At 36.3% G+C, this 22,831-nt stretch overlaps 2 protein-coding genes across 3 annotated transcripts in view; one reads left to right on the forward strand and one right to left on the reverse strand.

Annotated features, from left to right (window-relative positions):
* Positions 1-22,831, forward strand: part of nt5dc1 (5'-nucleotidase domain containing 1) — a 51,908-nt gene that overhangs the window by 3,570 nt on the left and 25,507 nt on the right. For both annotated transcript variants that reach the window (XM_043218929.1, XM_043218928.1), the window contains exons 3-6: positions 125-196; positions 386-495; positions 684-763; positions 917-998. In XM_043218929.1, the coding sequence (XP_043074864.1) occupies positions 125-196; positions 386-495; positions 684-763; positions 917-998 (344 nt within the window). The remainder of the gene's footprint in view (positions 1-124; positions 197-385; positions 496-683; positions 764-916; positions 999-22,831) is intronic.
* On the reverse strand, positions 1,013-6,496 carry col10a1b (collagen, type X, alpha 1b). Its single transcript, XM_043218926.1, has 3 exons — positions 5,561-6,496; positions 5,099-5,222; positions 1,013-3,642 (listed from the first exon to the last, which is right to left on the reverse strand). The coding sequence occupies exons 2-3, from the start codon at positions 5,205-5,207 to the stop codon at positions 1,772-1,774; spliced, it is 1,980 nt and encodes a 659-aa protein (XP_043074861.1). The 5' UTR covers positions 5,208-5,222; positions 5,561-6,496; the 3' UTR covers positions 1,013-1,771.

The raw sequence follows: 22,831 nt of genomic DNA on the forward strand, positions 1-22,831 counted from the left end.
GATTCATGAACATTATGAATTAAATTGGGTAATTTTTCTTAACAAAGAAAAAAGTTGTTGTCCTAGTATGAGCCTGTTTATCTCTCTAGTACACAAACACAGTTGTTGGTTGTCATGTGACCAGTTTTAAAGGTCTTGTGGTGGACCTTGAGGAGGGCAACCTGGTCAAGTTGGCAGAAGATGGTACTGTCTTGCGGTAAGACAATACAGTATGGCTTGTGTGTGTGTGTGTGTGTGTGTGTGTGTGTGTGTGTGTGAGAGAGAGAGTGATTACTGAGTATTAAATTTTATAGTTTCTTTTTCTGGAAAAAGATTAATTGTACACGCATTTCTCTTATCTTGTTATATAAAGTTGTTAATCTGTTTAAAACATATTTATTTGTAGAGCAACTCATGGCACTAAAAACCTCAGTACTGATGACATCATTAAGCATTATGGTCCAAAAAGAGAATGGACGCATTTTAATAGCCTCAATACCTCGTACACACGATCTGGTAAGGATGTGTTCTTAAAAATTCTTTTTATAAATTCAAATGGCATTATAACACTCTTAAGTCTATTAAATCTTGTGATTATTTTTTTTGTGATGTAATTATTTAGGGTTTAGTATATATATTATCTTGATATTTTCAAATAACTGTCCTTGCTTCAATATGTGATTTAGTGCACTCATTTGTTGCAGCAAAGTACTATTTTTATGACAACTATTTTGACCTCCCTGGTGCTCTTCTCTGTGCCAGAGTGGTGGATATGTTGAATAAGGTAAAAATAAATCAGTGCTTTTCAAAATATATTTCTATTGTAGATCAGAAGTAGCATTTGTTACTTGGCCATAGAGTAAATAGAGTAAAAAAACCTAACCCAATGTCTACTGTCATTTGTTAATCTTTTTCTTTATCATTTTGTTAACCCTAGCGAGGAGCTGAAATCACATCTGACTTTTGGAAAGATATTGTTGCTGCCATTGACCATAACTACAACACATCTGCATTTCGGGGTATGTAGAAATAACCCTCTTATATCTTTCTTATTCATTCTTTAATTTAATTCTGATATTACATAATGTCTGTAAAATTCTAAGTAGGTATATCAAACAGAACATAGTATTTGACCTATCTACATAACAATTTGAATGTTTATCGCTAGTTATCCTAAGGTTTGAAGTCAGAATGAAAACATAAAGGTCTATGTACTGAGGACTTCCGTTTTTAAAAAAAAGCATTAACCTTTTGCTACAGTCATAAACAAACATCAGCACTGGCACTAAAACTTTATTTGTGTTGGTTATTATAATGCACACCTTGTGAGATATTACAGAGTTAAATGAACAAACAAAACAAAACAGAACAGAACAAACAGTTATTATTATTCACTTTGGAATCCATTTATTTCAAACCTGGCTCACTTAAAGTCTTCAAAAAGACCATTGTGTGCTAACAGACTGTGTCTTCTAAGCATACTGACATTTTGTTAAAATGCGAGCACAGGAAAAAGGCAAACACATAGCACCATTTTAATACACAACTATCACTTCAGGCTTTAGGCAAATGCAGCAGGTCCATTAAATTCTTGATCATTTTTTTTGGTGTTCCATAATAATTGAGATTATCAAAATATTTCCGTACAAATAGCTCTTATGTAAATCAACAAGCTACAGACATGTTTTCTGAATTAGTCGTCCTCTTCCATTTTGCATGACTCTTGGGGCAATGAGTATAAAGGCAGAACATTTTTGAAGTAGAAAGATTGAGGTTTTCTTGAGTGTGTTTATCACGTTGAGGCAATCAAGAAGCCAGAGAAAGAACAGTGAACATTATCATCAGCATAAATGCCATTGGACTGGTCATCTGGAACCTGGATGTACACTGTGTCTTGGGAATTCAACATGAGGACAGCGCTGCCAGACATCTGGTCAAGGAAACCTTTGTTGTACTCATCATAAGAGAACAGGACTGGATCTGTGTTTTTGTAAAGTGCTACCAATGCATTTGCTCCATTGACATGCATATGGAAAGAAAAGTAGTAAAGTCCTGGAATCTGACAGGTGAATATGCCAGTACTGGGATCATAGTGGTTCTCTCCATTGTAAACAACCTGGTTGAATACAATTGGTGTTCCAGCATTAGGATATGCTGTGGTAAGAAGAGCTGTGAATGCTGACATTGGTGCCTTCATCAGATCGTGACTAACGGGCATTACCATCTCATGTGATTTTATTGGCATGCTTTTCTCATGGTGATAAATTATCTCGCCTGGAGCTCCAGGAGGCCCAGGAGGTCCTTGGGGACCTGGGAGACCATCATGACCTCTGGCACCAGGGATACCAGGAGGACCCTGAGGTCCAGAAATTCCCTTGGCTGTGAGCCCTGCTGGGCCAGGGGGGCCTGGAAGTCCTGGGTGACCCTTTAGCCCTGGTGGGCCAACAGGTCCAATTGGGCCTGTTGGTCCTCTTGCTCCAGGGATACCACCTTCACCCCTTGCACCTTGTGGCCCTTGAAGTCCTGGATGTCCCTTTTCTCCTGGTGGCCCCTTGGTACCTGGGATACCTGGTGCACCAGTAAATCCTGGTTCGCCCTTGGAACCCTGATGTCCCATATGACCCATTGGACCTGGTGGACCACCTGCACCTGGAATGCCAGGTTTTCCTGAGAAGCCTTGTGCACCTTGCTCACCCTTTGCACCTCTTGGACCTGGTGCTCCAACCAGACCAATGTCACCTTTAGCTCCCTGTGGACCTGCTTCTCCCTGGAATCCCCTAGCACCCTGAGGACCAGGTGGACCTATTGGGCCAATAGCACCTGTATGACCAGTGTGACCCATTGGCCCTGGTTCTCCCTTTTGGCCTGTTGTACCAGGTGATCCGGACACCCCCCGATCTCCTGGGATTCCAGGTGATCCAGGTTTGCCAGTACCTGGCAGACCTGGAGCGCCTGGCTGTCCTGCTGGTCCTTGAGGACCTTTTTGTCCCACCCCCCCAGGCATTCCTGGAGCACCATTTTGACCTGGTTTTCCTGGTGCTCCTACTCCAGGTGCCCCTGTGTGACCCTTGGGGCCTGGTATGCCCATAGGACCCGGTGACCCATCCCTACCTGGCATCCCTGGCTTTCCAGGCTCACCAGGAAATCCACTTGGTCCAGGTTTTCCAATACCAGGCTGACCTGGCTGACCAGGAGCCCCCTGAGGGCCCATTGCACCTGTGCCACCAGGTGCTCCTGGAATACCATGGCCAGGTTCTCCTTTCAGACCTGGCTGTCCAGGAATTCCAGGATGACCCTTTAGGCCAGGTTCTCCACGTGGGCCAATTGCTCCTGGAAGACCATGTGGTCCAGGCTTTCCAGTAGAAGAAATGCCAGCAGGTCCAGGGCTTCCAGGTGATCCTGGTGCTCCTCTTGCACCTTGAGGTCCTACAGGCCCTGTATGTCCCTTCTCGCCTGGAATGCCAGGTGCGCCTGGTTTTCCAGGTGAGCCTGGGCTTCCAGGTTTACCAGGTGAGGAGTAGCCTGCTGGACCTGATGGTCCAGGTGGACCAGGCGGACCTGGGTGTCCAACGCTGCTCTTACCAGGAATTCCTGCAGGGCCAGGTGGGCCGGGGGGGCCAGGTTCACCTGGGGAACCTGGAATGCCAGGTTCACCAGCAACAGCTAAAAAAAAGATACAAATATACTACAATTTAGATGCACACTTACATCATTTAAGAAAAGAAATTTTTTTAATTGATTGCAAGACTTTTCATAACATTCACTTTTGACTCAATAACATGGTGATGACATGGTTTAAATTTTAAAAATTTGAAAAGGAAATTTTTCATGTTCTTAAAGAATCGTTTAAATTTGTTAGATCTCACTGATGTAGTTATATATGTAGGCTAGAAAGAAATATGTTAGAATAAAGGAATATAGTAGTTTATTCTAAAGAGATTTGATGTCTGTGTGTGTATAGGTATGAGTACTTGTGAAGTTCAAAACGTCTATAAGTTTTAAAAATTCTTTTTCCTAATATATTGAATTTTATTTAACACGGACTACTAAGATGCATTTTAAAACGCTTGTACTTTAGCTAAATCAGGCTCCTAATTAAATATCTATATCTTCTGCAGTTTCTGTGAGTGTTGTCTTTAAGGGTAGGGATGAAGCTAAGCCAATAGATGACATTAGTCATTAGACATAAAAAAACTGTGCGTCTATGAGATTATATTAGTCCACTAATATAGTGAGCAAATGTGTGTGTGTGTGTGTGTGTGTGTTATTTTTGTAATTTGTGATACCCTTTGGTTAGAAATGATAAGAGACATCTTAAACTGCAAGTGATACTATGGTCAGCATCTGCTTTTACTTGAGCTAAACGTTAACTTTTCAGTGTGTGCTGTGTGCATCTATTATGATGATCATCATGATATAAAACCACCTGCTCAAGTATATTTTGGCATAAGATATGCTGTTTAAAAATTGTATGTCGTTGTAGGTACTGCACAGTTGGGTAGGGTTGTCTTTTCACCACAGAAAACACAAGGAACAGCCCTTTTTTCAATTTGAAAGACTACTCGTCCAGAAACTAATGGTATAATTTAACACCACAATGGCTTATTTTGGGCATGCATGTTGTGTAATGTGGTTACATCTGTTTTGGAGATTTAACAATTTAACAACAAAGTAGTAGAGTGCATATGCTGTGATGTATACTCAAATGAAGAGTAGTTAACTAACAATATTTGTAGTAGATGCTCTTTGCACTAGGATTTTATTTAAAGTTAATGTATTCTAGGCATTGCATGCAGTTTGACAATTAAAGAGAAGTTGGAAATCTAAAGTCATGTGTGATATTTGTTGACTGTAGATGGATATACATTTTTTGGACATACAAAGTGACTGAGTGACTGAGATGCCCTTGTAGAAAAGAGGCTAATATATATATATATTTTTTTTGTCTGATTTGTTATATATGTATTTTTGGCAAGCCAAGCTCTCTTAGTGTAGTATGTTGCACCTTAATGTTGCACCTGCTACTGTTATACCATTTAAAGTTTCTATAGCATTCCACATGACAAAACATTATAGTGATGAAATACAGCAATCGTATATACACCAAAAGTAAACTCACTGTGAGTTTTTGTAGGATAAGGCTGTTTCTTCACATGATAGTATCTATCAGGGGTCGCCTCAGCCAGTACCACAAGGAGAAGAAGAATGCTTGTTACTCTGAGGTCCATTGTCGGAAGCTAAGCCTGTAAAGAAGTTAAAATTAGAACAATAATGAATAAGGGACAAGGAATTTAAAGGACAAGCATCTTTTTCTCACAACATTATTAACAAGAACGCAATTTCAGTACGTCTGCGTGAAATTAAACACCAAATCGCTGAAAAAAGATTGTCTAAAAGCCCAGAAATCCTCCCCATTAAAATTGCATTTCTAAAAAAAATGTGGCCAAGGAGCATGCTGACAAACATACAGCAGCATCTAAAAGATCATCATCATCATCATCTCCCACCCATTCCAGCATTACCACATGCTTCCCCAGCAGCATTAAGCTGGAGCAGAGGGCTATAGAGCAGCTGTACCCACCAGCAGGCTGGAGCTCCAGAAGTCAGAGGTGGTCGGGCAGCTTTCCCGGCCAAATCTGTATATTTGTAAGTTTCCAGTCAGTCCGTGGAAGTCCTGTTCACAGGAGTGGATTCTGCTATTTATACCAAATTTGCTTCTCCAGCAGCACCCAAAATCTCCCTCCCTCCTTGTGTGATGTCAGTTTTAATGAAGGGTATGGTGTCCCTTGTGAGTGCCTGCATAATGTGGTAGTTTCTTATCACTTTGATCTGTGGTCATGCTTTCTTTTGATCCTTACAGGCAATAATAATAATAAATAATAAAATTGAAAAAATAGGATGTTGACACACACACACTCTCTCTCACTCACTCTCTCTCTCTCTCTCTCGCTCTCTCTCTCTCTCTCACACACTTTTTATTTACATTTTTATGCAAGTAGTTTGCATAAATATTTTATCATATTCAAAATATGCATTTTTGGGCAAAATCTTTCTTTGCAGCTGTTTTATACAGGAGGTGTGTTATTTATATATTTATTCAGCTTCCCAACTGTACATTTAGTGTGCATGCAGTATGTTTACTGCATAATGATTTGCACAAAGCTTTAAGAATAAGATACTTGGTTAAAGAATAGTAGTGTAGCCTCGGTCTATGCATTTCCTGTGCTTTTGCATTTCAGGTTTTATTTCTAGCATGTCAGAATCTAATACTTGTAGAAATATGGTTAATTCTACTGCAGGACAGCAGAGGGCAGAGTTTAAGTCTTTTTTTTGTCCCCACGTGGGAACTGTTGGGTGCACTACCAGAAGGAGTCATAAAAAGTTATTTTTAGGATTTTGTTGATAGAAAAGTGTCAGATGAACAACACTGGTCAGTTGAAGTTCTGTGCTTGTAATTATGGTTAAAACATATCTGTCAGTTCCAATCATTTTCCTGTGCTATGGGTTGGTAGAATTTTCACACTGTTTTCTGTGTTGTGTACTGTGCTAATTGGTATTGTTTTAATATTCTTTTAGTATCTGAGAAGCTGCTTCAGCTGGCCACCAGAAGATAGTATTCCTCCCGACAGCTCCATAAAGTAAAATAACAGATGTCAAAATTTAGAAGTATCTATTTAATTCAGTATCTATTTAAGACTGCTCAGTGGTGTGCATGTTTACTTGTTTTGATGCCAATATTGGTTGGCTTATCAAAATTTAAGCATTCCATTCTAAAATGGAACGTTTCTGTGTGTGGGTCAAAGTAGTGTTTGTTTCTTTATTTATATATGTTTCTTATTTTTGAGGTCTTTCACTGACGAAAACACTTGGGGGAGATCCTCATCTGGGGCTCAAACCTGGGTCACCCGAAAGCATTGTTATGCAGTATGTCAGAGTGCTGCCCACAAAGCTGTGGCTCTGATCTAAATAAAATTCCAAAAAGTAGTAGTGGTGCATGTTATATGATTTATTTAAAAGTTTTTCAAAGCATAAGCAAATATGACAAAGGATGGAAATCAGTATTTAAATAGCATAACAGTAGTAAATGTCTTGTGTGTTTCCCGCAAAATCACATCTAGTGCCTCAGCAGATCTGTTGCCATGTGATCACACAAAATCCAAAAAAAAAAAACTGGAGTGAATGTTAAGTGAAGTTAGGAACAGATTGCTGCATTTGTGTGAATAATATATAGTCATGTATTTTTATTTGTAATGTAATTTTTAAATGTAATGTAATCTAATTACAATTACTTTTTTGGTATTTTATCTAATGATTATTATTATTATTAGTAGTATTTTTTTATGGAGATGATGAAAATAAAGTGTCTGTAATCAGGATCAAGTATGTTTATGTGCACAGACACATAACACTTACACCGGCACTGTGCAGTTGGAAGTACCTGCTTAAATATTACACCATATCTGATGAGTTGATATGTATTTGTTTGCGTGTGTTGTTTTTTTGCTGTTGGTTTATGTTTGTTACATGCTATAAAGTTTTGGGGTTTTTTTTGGTTGTATTCGTTGTTTCATTGTTACATATGCTTCTATGGTTATTATTTCGCTCTGTTGATAATCATAAATACTATATAGATAGAGTATCATCAAAATTGTACTACAGTATTTCGTGTGTGTATAATATTAATATTAGTTATGTTATGTGTGTATAATATTAATATTAGTTATCGTTATCGGCCCTGAAATTCCATATCGGTTCTTAATCAAAAGTGAAACTGGAGATTTCCCACATAATGATGCCAAATATTTTGACTGTCCAACCTGTTACTTTGTGTCTGATACAAAAACCAGAAGCAAACCAGACAGTGGTCCCATAATGAGCTCTGCTGTGGTTTTACACAGAGCCCTCAGGAGTTTGGGTTTTGCCGTCTGGTGAGGTAATCTACCTCCTCTCTGATGTGGTCTTCCGCTGAGCTTCTGTCTTGAGTGGAGAGGTGGTGCTGGAAAAACTCATTTACAGAGCTCCTGTGTATATATATATATATATATATATATATATATATATATATATATATATATATATATATAATAAAATACACTACTGTCGCTTTCCATACATATTGTCCGTCTATAAGAAAGTGAGTTATAGAACAAAACCAAAACTGCGTCACTGGGCATATAGAAGTGTCTCGTATAAAATGATGATCTAGACCATTTGTTTCAAGCTGAAAATAAATGATTTCAACATTCACAAATCACAAAAGAGCCAGTGAAGCACAAGAATTATTTATTTGCTCAATGTTCAAAATTCAAATATTGTTAATATATTGATAAAATATTGTACTGTATGATTTCTGAGTATGTGTTGTCTTATCTTGTGTGTTATCTGGTATGTGAAAAATGTTTCATTTTTTTTTTTTTTTTTCAAAATAGTTGAAGCAGAGGCCAGCAGGGTTCACTACCTGATTAAATTAGGCCGATCAAAAGTAAAAAGGCACACCTCATCTCCCAGCATCTCCAGTGCTCCAGTAATACATACTAATGGAATGAATGCTTTTTTCACTTTTAGACATGTCTCTAGACTTGTTTATTTGTTCATTCATTCATTTAAATAGAGTTGGCTTGCTGCTTTTAGAGTGCTGGGAAGCAGATGATGCCTAGAGGAAAGACAGTGTAATGAAAGGCTGATGTGCTGTGGAAAAGCTAAAGATAGTAAAAAAAGGTAAAGATAGATAGATACAAATTTAACATTTTAATAAACCCGGTGTGCCACTAAGAGGCATTTGTGATTTTATGGATGCGGGATTGACGGAAGTGCTTCAGGCAGAGAGTTTTTGCAATTACAGGGATCAAAAGACAAACTGTGCTAAATTGGAGCCGGAAGCTTAACCCCGCATTACCGACACTCAGAATAGGAACCGAGATGCAGAAGTGCCACCCACTCAACAGATATTAAGACATTTTTGAAGAGCTCTTGCATTTATCAGGATTTTGCCTTTTTATTCACATGTGTATTTATGGTTTTCAATATTCTTCATTCATAGCAACCAGCATAGTATTTATTTATTTGTTTGTTTTTTGCAAAACTAGGAAAAGCGCAGATGTGTAGAGCATCGTCCGTCTCTCTGAGAGGTGACATCTTCCACTGTGTCACAGTTCACTGTCTTTAAACACAGTGCTGCCGCACACGTGACCATGCCCACCCAAGTTAAAGAGGACCCACATGTCCTCAAAACATACATGTTCATTCATCCTAGGAGCTGTTTGGCATGTTCATATAAACACTTGAGTGAATCTTATGAAACACAAGCGAGACAGAATACATTCTATCAAGCTAGATGAAATGTACACATTTTACACAGATGTTTGTTTTGCTTTTGTCTCATAAACGATGCCAGCTGAGTACAGTGTTAAGATAATAAGACTTATGGTGACACGCGTATTCTCTAGCAACCTTGAAATTGCTAACCAGATACACAGAGTTTATTTTTTGTTGTTGATTTTAATGCACCTGGAAATAATCTTTGTTGTAGTTTTGTACCTTTCCATCTTTCAGACAAGCAATGGAGTTAAATTGTCTGCGGCAATGATTTATTTTTATTTTGGGCTATAACTTGTATTTCCTTTAGACCTGCTATATTAGGAGAAACTTAAGTATTTAGGAAAAGTCAACATTGTCCAGGCCGGTTTAAAAGGTGAATTTAAAAATTGAAGCTAATGCTTTGCTTTGTTTTCGGTTTTCTCCTGTTAGGAAAAAAGCACATCCAGAGCCTGCAAAACTGAAAACTTGTTGCAAAAAAGATTGATTGGAGGTATTTTGGGTTAGAGTCAAGAACACTTAAAGATAGTGTTGACGCGTCTAGTTTCCCAAAATGGATACTTCACATGTCCAGCGACCATTACTGGGCTGTTGAATGTGCCAAGGTTGTCGCTGGCTGATGTGCTGCTATTGTATACTTGCACAATTAACTGTTTGGAATACTTGAATACGTGTGGAAGTTTTCATTAACCTCCAGTGGTGTCAACAAGATGTTTACCAACATTTTAGCTTTTGTGTTTGGGTTGTCAGTATCAGTTTTTTTTTCTGACAGGTGTCCAGTCACATGGTAGTTGTCTGGCCATTGCCTTTTGGTCATTCTATATGGAAATGTTACTGGTACTATAATAGGGAGTTGGAGAAGCAGACATGGACCCTTAATGAGAGGCTGTTCAGTTGAGTCAGGCAACCATGGAAAGAGCTCACCGATGTGAGGGTCACTATGAAGGCTTGAATTATTCTTCCTTGAATAAACCAATAGCTGGCTAGCCAAAATGCTGTAATTGCCATAGACTCTAAAATGGTCCTGTAATAACCATTGGTAAAGGCGTTGGTTGTGTGGTGAATCCAACATCAATTTTAGCAGAATTTAAGGAGTAAGTCTACGTAATTTTCTGAAATTTGTCTCAAATTCTCTCTCTAACTCTGGCTGCCTTCACACAGCAGTAGAATGAGGTGGCTGGTCTGGTTTGGAGTGTTTATCCCTGCACTCTAAACAGGATAACGTTCTGTCTATACTTGGTTAGTTTTAAGAGTGAGAACTGAAGTCACTAGATTTTTAGGAAACCGATTAGGTTGATACTGAATATACATATAGAACATGTTGCGTTGAACCAAACAACAATTAGCTGTCATGACACATGAGCTACCTTACGCTAGGCTTTGCTATGTCCCGCTTTACGATAAGTATTTACACCTGATGCACCAACTAAAACTAGGATAAGGCGCAGCTACACCCAGCGTAGACGATTCACGTCTTCGTTGACACATTCTCCAGCAGTAATACCTGAGAGGACTTCTTTGCATGTTCCCATGACAGATTTTTTCAAACAAACATTACAAATGAAGGCAGAAGGTTAAGTAAAATATAACAAATGTAATACAATGTTGTTTTTGTTCTAGCTGTGTTTGTGTACAATGAATATCTTTCCTGGGGTGACTGTGAGTTTATGACTGTGATGAAATGAAAATGAATGTCACGTTTTATTACAAAACATGTTATTACATTTAAAAATAATGTAGGCTAAAATACTGGTAAATAAAGCATTATCAACGTAAAACATCGTTATTCACATAGGCAATAACAGCACAGTGAGGCAGTGGTAACGCTGAATAGCAGACTATTCAGACTACTCTCAAAATTTAGTTTAATTTAAGTTTCATTTAATTTCCTAAAGCACAAAATTAAGAGTTATTAAATGCCCAGGTAAAAAGATAACACTGCATCCTAACTACATGTGCGGTCTCTAAACCCTTTTAATATTATTAAATGTATATACTTATAGTGACTGATAACATTTGGATAATATGTTATGAAACATGTTGGTTTCGCAGTGAGTTACGTGAGGTCACGTTATGTATTTAAACCCATGTTGGACATGTTAAACTTTAAAGAAAGCACATAATCACCTGAGATTATTAAATAGTTTGTATGCTGTCGCGAAAATAGAAACAGTTTCTAAATGTATTTTGCGGCTAGTTAGGACAAAAACTTTTACATGGAAAAGATACATTTTATCACGAATCATGGCATTGTGTCTCATGTAGTTAGGGCACAGTGTAAGACTGTAACTTAGATTTAAGCTCATGTACAGAGGACAGGGATCTCTGATATAAGGGAAGCCTATTCCATGTCTATTCTAGGTCTAATATCTGTATGGCCTTTTGAACAACCATGTTCGAGGCTGAACTAGAGAGTAACTGTTTGTTAACTGTCGACAACTTCCTTGTTTAGAAAAAGTTTAGAAGTATAAGGGGTATAGATTTAAAAACAAACAATCATATTTTAAAATCGACTCAAAATGATTTAGGGCCATTAAAGTAGGAGTAATCTTAATTGCACCACAGGCTTGGGAAATTCCAGCATGTATAGAATCACTATGGACAGAAAAGGCTTTACTCTATACAGAATATTTATGATGAAAAAAGCTTCACTTAACTACTGTGTTATATGTTGATCAATCTGATTCTGGAATAATTGTCAGACTTCTAGTGTCGATTTGATGTAGGATTGATGCAGATTTTCAACATCGAAAATAGTTTTTTCTTTTATTTTCTTTGAATCTGAATCAGTACAGTAAAACTGGACTGAAATGAAATGTACTCATCCTCAAGTAATTCCAAATCTATGTGAACTACTTTTTGCTGGAAAAATGTGTTTGAATGCGCAGTCTAATTTTGAGCTACAGGTGAAAGAAACGAAAAATAACATTTTAGGTCGAATTTGAAGGTTTCACAAAAATGAGTGCATTTAAGCTGTCTTCTAGCTGTCTCCCCCCACATAGTAGTTAAACATTAAAAAATTTTATTTGTACATTTTCTGAGAGAAGTATCTTTTTGTCTGTTCACTTCTGCATGACTGCTACTTTTCACCCCAAGCTGTAGGCCTGTTGTTGTAAATATTCATATTTAATATTCTTTTTTTGAAAATTTGCTCATTCTGACAATTTTATATTACCTACGTTATTACCCATGTACATAGGTTGTCTAATCGCTACTATAATTTATTTTAACTAAAAAACTCACACAGGGGCAGATTCAATGAGATGAGTGTTTCATACAGGTTGTTTAAACCAGTGACACATGACATCAGCCATGCAATCAGCTGTGCTGTTTAAAAAGAAAATGCATTTCATGGACCGATTATTTATATAATCACACTTAAAATGCGCAACCCAGGTCATGTTTCAGCGCACCTCCAGTTTTGAGCTTTTGTTCATTTTCAGAACACAATCTTTTTAATGAAATTGACGAGATTTCTGTGCCTCCACTGATGGTCTGTGGAACTAGTATACTTGTTTGATGCTGCAAAAAGTTTGGAAAGAAGCACCATGAATTGAGCTGAGCATGTCAGCCCAGTTTTTATGGAGACTCCTGCGATGAACAGATTTTAAATTACGCTTTTGGGCTCATAAAACCAGATGAAAATCATTTGATAGGATACATACTCTTGATATCCTCTTCATTCATCTGCCGATTTTTCTAGAGAACCCTGTTGCCTTGTTTCTTGAGGGCCACAGTCCGTTGGGTTAGAACCACATGTGTAGAGAGTGTGTAGATTTGCTGAAGTTTTAAATCTGAATGATATTGTGTGTGTATGTGTGTGTGTGGTGATCTGAGCTGTTAGGCCAGTCGTGGTTCTGTTCTAGAGCTCTGCACAGTTGTCACCCTGTTTTCCTCTCTATTTAAAGCCAAATGTTCCACCCCAAAATCATATGTGTGGAGAACACATATAATTGTGGCATGCTTTGTTTACATCCTTATTTTCTACTTTTGTTTACATTGAAGGATTTTCTACAATAGGATGATGAGTCAAGACAGTCTGCCATGTTGTTGGTGTTTCCTAATGTTCCTTAAAACTCATTACCCACAGTGTTGGTTTCTATTTTTGTTTGGCTGCACCAATTATTTCTAAAGACATTTGCATTTGACCGGTTACACTGGGAAACAGTAGAAACAAGCTCGGAAACCATTGGGATTTTTTGATTCTTAGTACCTTTAATAGTTAATTAATAGCACCTTTTACACACATATCTGTAGCATATACACAAATAAATGTTGCACACACTTTAAAATATGATTTCAGTTAGATGGTAACACTTTCTACGAAGCCTGTATTTATAATATATTATAAGCATCTTAAAGCATTATAATTAATGCATAATGCAGTATAAATAACTTCATAATATCATGTCATAGGTATTTATAAGAACAGTTGTATTGTTAATATCTACTTATTTGTGGTTATAGCTTTTAAGAGTATATATCATTTATAACACAATGAATAGTTATAATGCATTATAGGTCTCATATCTTAAAGAAAAATCAAAGTTATACTTTTAAAACTAGAAATATTTTTGTTACAAAAACCATTCGATCTGCTTCAGAGGACGTGTTTGTGCTCTAATATATGCTAACCTTTTATTGGTTCCTCAACAGACATACTGAATATAGGATACTTTGCAAGTATGTGAACATTCTACCTACCCTACCCAAGTCTACTGATACTCTTAGGTTTGCGTAATAAACATTGCATTTTTTGTAGAAAGTATTAGCCTCAATATTAGCCTCACAGAAAACACCCAACCACTCACAAGATGTTTTAAGATACTGTGCAGATCTTAAACAACGTCAAGATATGATCTAGTCCATTATAAATGAAGTATATTTAATATGGTGTTCACTGTGTGTTATAAATAATCATACTCTTAAAATTGTAAATATTATAATTACTAATTTTTTTTGATTATTCATGATATGTTATAATGCATTATAAGGTTGTTTTAAAATGCATTATGCATTTATTACAATGTCTTAGGAATACCCTTACAATGTATTATAAATGCAACTGTTTTCTGTTTTTTAAAATGTACTTACAGTGACGTTTTCATATGTAGTTTTCTAACAGTCTTAAGCTGTAGTGATCACGTGAACAAAACACATGTTGACATGGCAACTTTCCCACTGTTTATGTTTTGATGCATGTTAAACTTGTCAGATGAAGCCATGGAACCATGATGAAATCCTTTTTATGACCAAAGTAATTTTACAGTGGAAAGTTCAACGTGTTGGTCTACACTTTGTCTGGATTCATTAGAGAAAGAGAAGAGAAACCCAAACCGCTCTTACATAAATACAACTCAGCCTATAGCACTGTTAAATGAACTGTACTGACAAACTAATGACCAGGGTTGCAAACCATCCCATATTGTAATATAAAATGCTGTCTCCCTTGTTAAATCACTGTGTAACTTTATTTTGTAAATGTAGGAATTTAGATGTGTGGTTTTTGCTTAAAACATTTATTACCCCTACTTGTATTATAACACAGTTTGAAGACCCTTAAAGTAAAATTTTATTTCCTGTATTGGTGTGTTGTCTAGATAAGTAAGTTTAGATATATTTGGTCTGTGCTTTTTAATTTTTAAATGGATTTCTTATAGCATGCATTCATTGTTGTTTTGAATGCATTTTAATTTTACATTGTTTGAAAATGTGGATGTGGAATAACAATTTTTGTAAATAACGGGTAATTTTTTGTTAACACTTTAGAATAGGTAATAATTGTTTACTATTAACTATGACTTTTCCCTCAATAAATTCTTAATTAGCTGCTTATTAATACTTAGTAGTTAAGTTTAGGTATTTAGGTAGGATTAGGGATGTAGAGTAAGGTTATGTAGAATAAGTAGGACTTGTAATCTATTACATTTTTTTTATTTAATTACATGAGGTGGCATAATCATAATTAATGATTAATTGCATTAATAATTTTAATGCGTTATTTTTCACTGTAATGAATGAATCTAATTAACGTGATAAATTCCCAGCCCTAAGAATAAGGCATTAATATGTGCTTAATTAGCATTATATTGTATTCTACACTAATAAGTGTAACCATAAAATGTTACCTCTTTTTTTTTTTTTTTTTTTTTTTATAATTAAAATGATAATTTATCATTTTTATTTACTTTGTCCACGTGAAAATATCTTTGGCTTCACAACACATTAACAAGATCAATACAATAAAAGACACATACACAACAACTTCAAAAGGTAAGATAGAATAAAATACCATACAATACAATTATGGTAAACTCAATATTTCACTTCACTTTTTTTAAATTTTTTTTCTCCATTCTATATGGATGGGGTTTTGGTTCCTTGCCGCTGTCGCCTCTGGCTTGCTTAGTTGGGGCACTTAATTTCTAGTGATTATCGTCAAATTGATTACAGAAACCATCTCTGCATTTAATAACAAATTTTTCAATCTTGTCATTATCACAATCTGTATTGTTTAAAGCGCTATATATAAAAGTGACTGATTGATTGATTGATTGACTTCAATTCACATTCCATATGTATGCAAACATATAAATATTCATATCTCAGCATGTAAAATTCAACAAATGACATCTGACACATTTTTACTTGCCCGTGATTGTCTAAAGTCACCATGATGACAACTGAAACTGAGGTGTAGTGAATCGTCTGTAATAACTAAAGCTTTGTTTTACGTTAGCTATAGAAATATAATGTAATTAGTTTTTTAGTCTTTCCCACAATCACACTAGCTATATGAAGAGTTTTTGCTTTGCTCAATACCACATAACCATATTGAAAGACATAATGCCCTCCACAAGACTCTTTTCAAATATATTACATATTCTTTTTATCTGATTCATTGAAGAAATAATGGACAGATTAACCAATTATTTGGTTATTTTCAGATATTGTTTGGCGTTTTTAAAGATTGTATAGTTTAAATGCATATACTGTATCTGCCAAAAGAGTACTAAATGACCTTACGTGACCTTCCACAGATTTATAGGGTTGTGCAGTGACCTAATGGCAAGGTCTTTCGTTTCATGGTTGTAATTGACTCTGGGTGGGAACATATACAGCATTAAAGTTAATGTAAATATGGGTTGATGTTGTTTATGCTGTAGTATGGGTAGATTATGTTTCTGCTGTAGATAAGTATGCCAGCTTTGTTTTTCTTCAATCAAACACAGGCCGAGGACCTAGCGCTTAAAATCAAAGTGAAGCAGTCTTTTATTTTGCAAACATATTTGGTAATATTTGTTTGTCGGGTGGGTACAGTGATTGTTTATTTCATCAAATAGGCCATGTTTGAATGTGTTTATATATTGACACAGGCTCAATCATTCTGTGTCATGCAATAACTGGGCCTTGACACTGGGCACAGATTTCAAAGCAGGTCCTTTTGTAACCACAGTCATTTTTGCATATTTTAATGATCTCTTAACTGGAGTATTTAATCCTGACTGAAACACCAAACAAAGATTAATCTAAAATATTTCTCTATCTGTAATAGCTTCTAAGTTTTATACAAGGCTCCATTGGGCCTCAGATCTGTTTTGATATCATCACGGCAGTAGAGAAACTACGATAATAGACCTGTTACTAACCCGTTAGTATTCAAAATCATTTAGTTTTACAGCATTCAACAGAATACCCCTGTTTCCATTTGCTTTCGATGCTTTGAATTTTTTAAAAAAGTAAGGAAAATCAAACAATCAACAATCCAATGCTTCTTTAGGGTTAGTTCACCCAAAAGTGAACTCTAGCGTGAGCATAAAAGAACCTCAGATACTTTGATTTCCTGAGAAACAGACAATGCAAACATCTTGAAGATGTCTTTGTGTTTTACCAAAGACTATAGATGTGTCACTCCAAGTTTTGAATGGGGGAAATATCACTACTTAATATGGCCGCTCTATTGAACGAATCCCCGTCCTCTGAGCAAAAGAGCAAAAGTCAACACAGTGCTGCAGCTATCGTTAGAAACCCTGGTTGCTATAAGTCACATTGCATGCACACTGACTGGCCTTAACATGCACTTAGGCCTAGCCTAAGAAACAAGCTTTGTTTTAATGCTATTTGATCATATTAGACTACATTTATGATACCGTTGTTGTCAGATTTTTTTTGTGATATACAGTATAATTTTTAATTGTGCAAACAGTTTAAGACAATTTAAAGTGTGTGAGAAAAAGTGTTTGAAATGTTTAACATATGGATATTTATCTTACAAAAACACATGGAGGCCTTTATTTAGCCACTGGAGCCATGTGAGGGATGTTTTATTATGGATGTATGCGCTTTATTCAAGGTCTAATGAACTGTTGACAACAAACACCTCTTTACTCCTGTTGAAAGGCTTGGAGGGGCCGAGACAGTTTTTAATATAACTCCTATTGGATTCTTACAAAAGAACATAGGATGCTTTAAAAGTCAACATCAAGCATAAGTACACTACAAGTCCTACTGGCAGTGTTGCGTTGTTTGTTTGATTTTTTTTTTTTTTTATTGGGCAAAGATCTTTTGTCAGCCACATTGAGAAGACTCGAAAGTTGGCAAAGTAGGACACTGAGCCCATATGTCCATAGTTACATTTTCTAGAATTGATCTTAAAAGAAGCCACTGTATTTTCTACTTTGCAAATGGTTTGCTAAAGCACTTCGAAACTGGTCCAAAGTTGTAGTATTTGTGGCAATCTGTAGGCTGTTGTTCAAACTACACCCTACAATCTTTTGTTGCCACTGTTTGCAGTTGTGCTAGAGTAAATAAATACTAGAAACTGAGTAAAATGCACATTTAATTTCTGCTGTTTTAGTTGATTGAACAATGACAGTGTCGTGCAATAATACACCAGAGGAGTTGAGAGTTACACTGCTTAGAATTGTTGTTGTTTGTTTTTTTAAGCATCATCCCAAAATATGTCTTTTATTTTATATTTCAGTTATAACAAATTATTAGTCTAAAAGTCGATAAGTATAAGCAGGCATGTTGGAATCAACAAAGGAAGGTCAAAACAAAAGATGCTTTTTTTGTTGGTGGAAAAATGCTTAAAATGTCAGTTTAATAAAACCGAGAAGGCTTCAATTATTTTCACATACTTTCCCACAAGCCCACATTTCCTGTGGGAAACAGTCCATTACCTTTTGCAGTACATGGAAATGTGAGGTATTGGTTTCACTTGCGATTGGTTTTTGTTTTTTTAAAGCTGATGTTCAGTGCATTCAGGTGTTTTATCAACTACAAACACTAAAATTGGCAGCCACTTAGGGTCCAACAGTTTGGACTTTAGTCGTCTTTAGCGTGTTTATGCACTCATGTCAAGTTGCGCAGTGGTAACTATGTGCTGGTATTACATTTTCAAGCTGCGATGCATTAATTAAGTTTACCACGGTATCATCATGGCTTTAAGGTCATCAGAAAAGCTTCACTTAAACCGCGGATCAACCAAGCTTGTCAAGACCATCACCTTCTTTGCATCATCAATGTACCTGGACTCAAAATCTGACTTCATTAACCCTTTTATAGGCTTAGGTAAGGGCACTGTCTTAATTTTTTCCCCTCAAGAGTGTCTGAGATGGTATGACTTAGCACCGGCTTCAGAGTTGACAGGCTTACTCTGCTCTCTAAAGCCAAAGCATCAGTGAAAGCACTCATTGGTTCAAAGATGTTTAAGACTTGCTCAATTACTGCAGCATCTGCATTCCTGTTGTTTAGTAAACCTCTGCAGCATTTTCTAAATTGATCCCCATCTAGTGACTACATCATGGATGAGCGACCTCTGAGGGATGTTTAAGGACTCTTGTTTATTCCTGAGCTCTCCCTTCTCTTTCAGCTTCTTGAAAATCTCTGCACCAAATGTCAACAAGCTCGGACAGCTGTCTCCACCCTCTGATTCTTCAGAGCTTTAAAAAATGGCCAGATTCAAGTTGTGGCCAAAACATCCAGACCACTGGCAGGGGGAGGTGGTGTCACTTTTTAAATGCTTTTTTCGTCTTGGTAGCGTTATCACTTGTAACACTGACAAAACACTCTTTGTTGATACTCCACTTTTGCAACAGGTTATCAAAAAAAAAGTTCTGATATTGTCAGCAGTATGGTTTTTAAGAAAAGAACGGTGTTTCCAGGCAATTTGAAGTTTCCAGTATAAGAGGAAGTGGATGGTGAAGCTAATATATGGATGAATACTTCCTCCACTGCTGGTCCGTAGGTCAGTGGTTGCTGTATACCATTTTCTCTAGGCTTTATGCACACCAACTTCCTATTTTAAATTGTTGTACATTTTGGGTAATTTTGTTTGTTTTGGGGGTTTTTTAAGCAAAACTTGTCTTAGGGAACTTTGATAAGTGGAACTGTAATCTTCATCAGTTTCTGAAATTCTGGTTTTGCTACTGTGTGAACTGGTGTCATGTCCTTAGCAATACAATATGGTATAGCATGACTAATTTCTTTGGCCCTTTGAGATGAGGGTCCATATGAAGCCTGTCGTTGAAGTGCCTCTTTGACTGTTGTCTGAACGTTGGCTTTAGCTTACAATGAACCACCATGATGCATGTAAAATTATGTTCCAAATAAATATAATTCTTTCATTGCATAATAGTAATGGAAAAAACAATGATGATCATGAGCTAAAGTTTACTCCTTAACTTGCATGCTGTCTTGCAGTACAAAAGTATAATGAACAATTTAGATAAAGTCAAATATACATTGCTGACAAATACTAACTTAGTGTCTGTACAGATGTTTTCCCCTGAATAACAAGTCAACAGGTTAGCTAATACAGTTAGAGAAACATTTGTAAACAACAAGTTCACATTCACTGTGTGGCAGACAGATTATTTCAATTTATCAAAATAATTATTCTGACACATTGACATTAATAATACAATTTACTTTTTATTGATTATTTTTTATTATAGCTAGTGGTATTCTAGCTAACTCTTAAACTATATAAAAACAAGCTACATGGAAAATGAAAATATCATGTCCTTTAACTAGTAGTTCGGAAATGAGAAGTACATTTACCTCTCTGAATTGCACTGGCTGGTTGTCGTAAAGATGAGCGAACATGTTAGACGTGTTCCTGTGTTTCGCCTCTACTTTCCGTCCACATTTACCTTACACAGAGGGAAACCAACTTTAACCAGAATTCCCTCTGCTTTTTTTTTTTTTTTTTGGAACCCAAAATATATCCAAACCTCTGATCTCACCCTTTCAGAAGAGGGATAAATTGTTGATCCCCTTCCACCATGCTTCTCCACGTGTGGACTGTTTACATTAGAGTGCCTAGATTGCACACGTGTCTCTTTCTCAGCATGCGTGCATCTCCAACGTGGGAAATGTTTGTCAGAGTATGCACGGCTCTTTTATGCAGCATACACGTGGTGTACTTTGATTTAAAAAAAAAAAGAAAAAAAACAACTAATGTGCGTTCTGAAAGTTTGTATCTTTAATTATTTACAGTATTTTGTAGTGTCCGCAATAACAATACAGTGCATATTTATTACCGTGATTTATTGCATCACCGAAAACCGGCACAAGTCTAGTGGTAACTAAAATGTATGATTTCCACAGATAAGCATTGCTGTTTAAAAAAACGACTCATTTTAAGCCATTTAAATGTAAAAAAAAAAAAAAAAAAAAAAAAAAAAGCACTATATGTGCACTCTGTCTGTTCCTGAGCACAATCTGAGCGGCACCTGCAGGCCACACATGAATCCGCTGCAGTATTTTTGTTGCTTTACTTGCCTCAAATGTAAATGCACTTATATGTGTGAAAATGCAAGTCTTTGCTAGAATCCTGTCATTTAGGTCTTAAGTGAAAGTAATCGGCTGAAAAAGAAACTTAAAAGAAGAACTTAAAAATTTGTATGGTGACTAGGTGGTAGTTGGGTTTTAAAAATGTTTTTTAAGTTGGGAGGCAAAATAAATTTGCATAGGAAACAATGGGTCTATAGTTACATCAACAATCATCTCAAGTGTAAATTTACGATAATCATTCCTGGAACCAGAAATTAACTTGAATTTCCATTTGAATCTCTTATTGAGTCACAGGGCAGACTGCTGATGTTTTAATTGCTTTAAAAGCGGACTGAAACCATGTCTATGGCACTAATTTCTCAACAGTTGCTTTTTGCAAAATGTTGGATGGAAAACCTAAGATCTTAATGTTGTCATCAGCATTTTTCCAAATCCTATGTCAAATCTAGATCTTTGTAGTATTGTACTGAAGTTAAACCTTTCCATTTGGGTGGATTTTGCTTTCCCTGTCATTAACCTAAATACTGCCTTTCCCATCTGTATTGTAATGACCGTGAGAGAGTGAAAGTGTTTGATTTAAGAAGGAATTACTGAATTTGGCATCTTATTGACTCACAGTGGTTATATTCATCATTGGCTAGGGAGGGTTGCCCACTTCTATCTTTTGAGGATTTTATGGCAGAATATATGGTTTAATTGTCATTTATCAGGAGATTGCCACAGTCCACAACGAAGGTGTGCCAGTTTTTTTTCCCTTATGGCTCAGCATTTTCTCTCCGGCTTCTGATCATTGTTTATTGGCATGCCTGTGAGTGGTGGACAGTTACTAAGTATCTTTTACTTTGCTCTAGGTCTCTTTGAAATGTCTAAGACATGTATTATTTCAAAGGCAGACATCTGTCAAAACGGGTATTTTTTTTTTAAATTAAGAAGAATTGTCAAACTATCAACCCTTCTTTCAGTTTGTTCCTTAATAATTAACATCCCATCATAATTGTCTCAAAATACAACAATGGACATACAAAACTATACACCAGTATCTTAATATCATTATGTCCACAACACAGAACCACATCCAGTTTGAAACAGTCACGTAATAAACAGTGAAAGCTCAAACAGAAATCAGCATCTTCTGCTCACAGTGTTAGTCGATTTTTAGATCTCAAATTTGTCTTTTGTTACTAAGATTTTGGACCAAGTAGTCTTACAGTTGCAGTGTTTTCTAGCTGATGTGATTTTTGTTTGTTTTTGTTTTCAGATATTGGCTGTCTTTCCATTGCTGTGCTAATGATATCCAAGTTTATCTCTTATAATCCATGCCTTTATTTCTTTCAGCCTGTATTAACTGCAATTCTCTCAGAGCCAATCAGCTCTGTCCCGATTGCAGTTAGTTCAAAATGCAGCTTGTGCTTAAAAAACGGGACCGTATCACTACTATTTTATATTTCCTACACCATTTGCTAGTTGATTTTAAAATGTTGCAAGTTGTCTACAGATCTTTAAATAGAATTGGCTCTTTCAAACCTCTCTGATATTGTCCAATTTGATCACTCTGGTCTTCCACCCGCAGACTGTTGTCCAGCCCTAGGTTGGTGGTCATCATGCTTTCTCTGGCCGCAGACTCTGGAATGACTCCATTTCTATCAAACTTCCAAACAAATTCAGTATTTTTTTTTTTTAGCCAGCCTAAAAATGTTGAATATAATTGTTGAAATTGTTACTCTTAAGTACATTTTTC

Source organism: Puntigrus tetrazona, chromosome 20 (genome assembly GCF_018831695.1).
Source record: "Puntigrus tetrazona isolate hp1 chromosome 20, ASM1883169v1, whole genome shotgun sequence".
NCBI classification, from domain to species: Eukaryota; Metazoa; Chordata; class Actinopteri; order Cypriniformes; family Cyprinidae; genus Puntigrus; species Puntigrus tetrazona.

Coding starts and splice junctions, on each gene's coding strand:
- col10a1b (XM_043218926.1), bottom strand. CDS start 5,207: ATGGACCTCAGAGTAACAAGCATTCTTCTTCTCCTTGTGGTACTGGCT. Junction 3,643..5,098: donor TTATCCTACAAAAACTCACA/GTGAGTTTACTT, acceptor TCTTTTTTTTAG/CTGTTGCTGGTGAACCTGGC.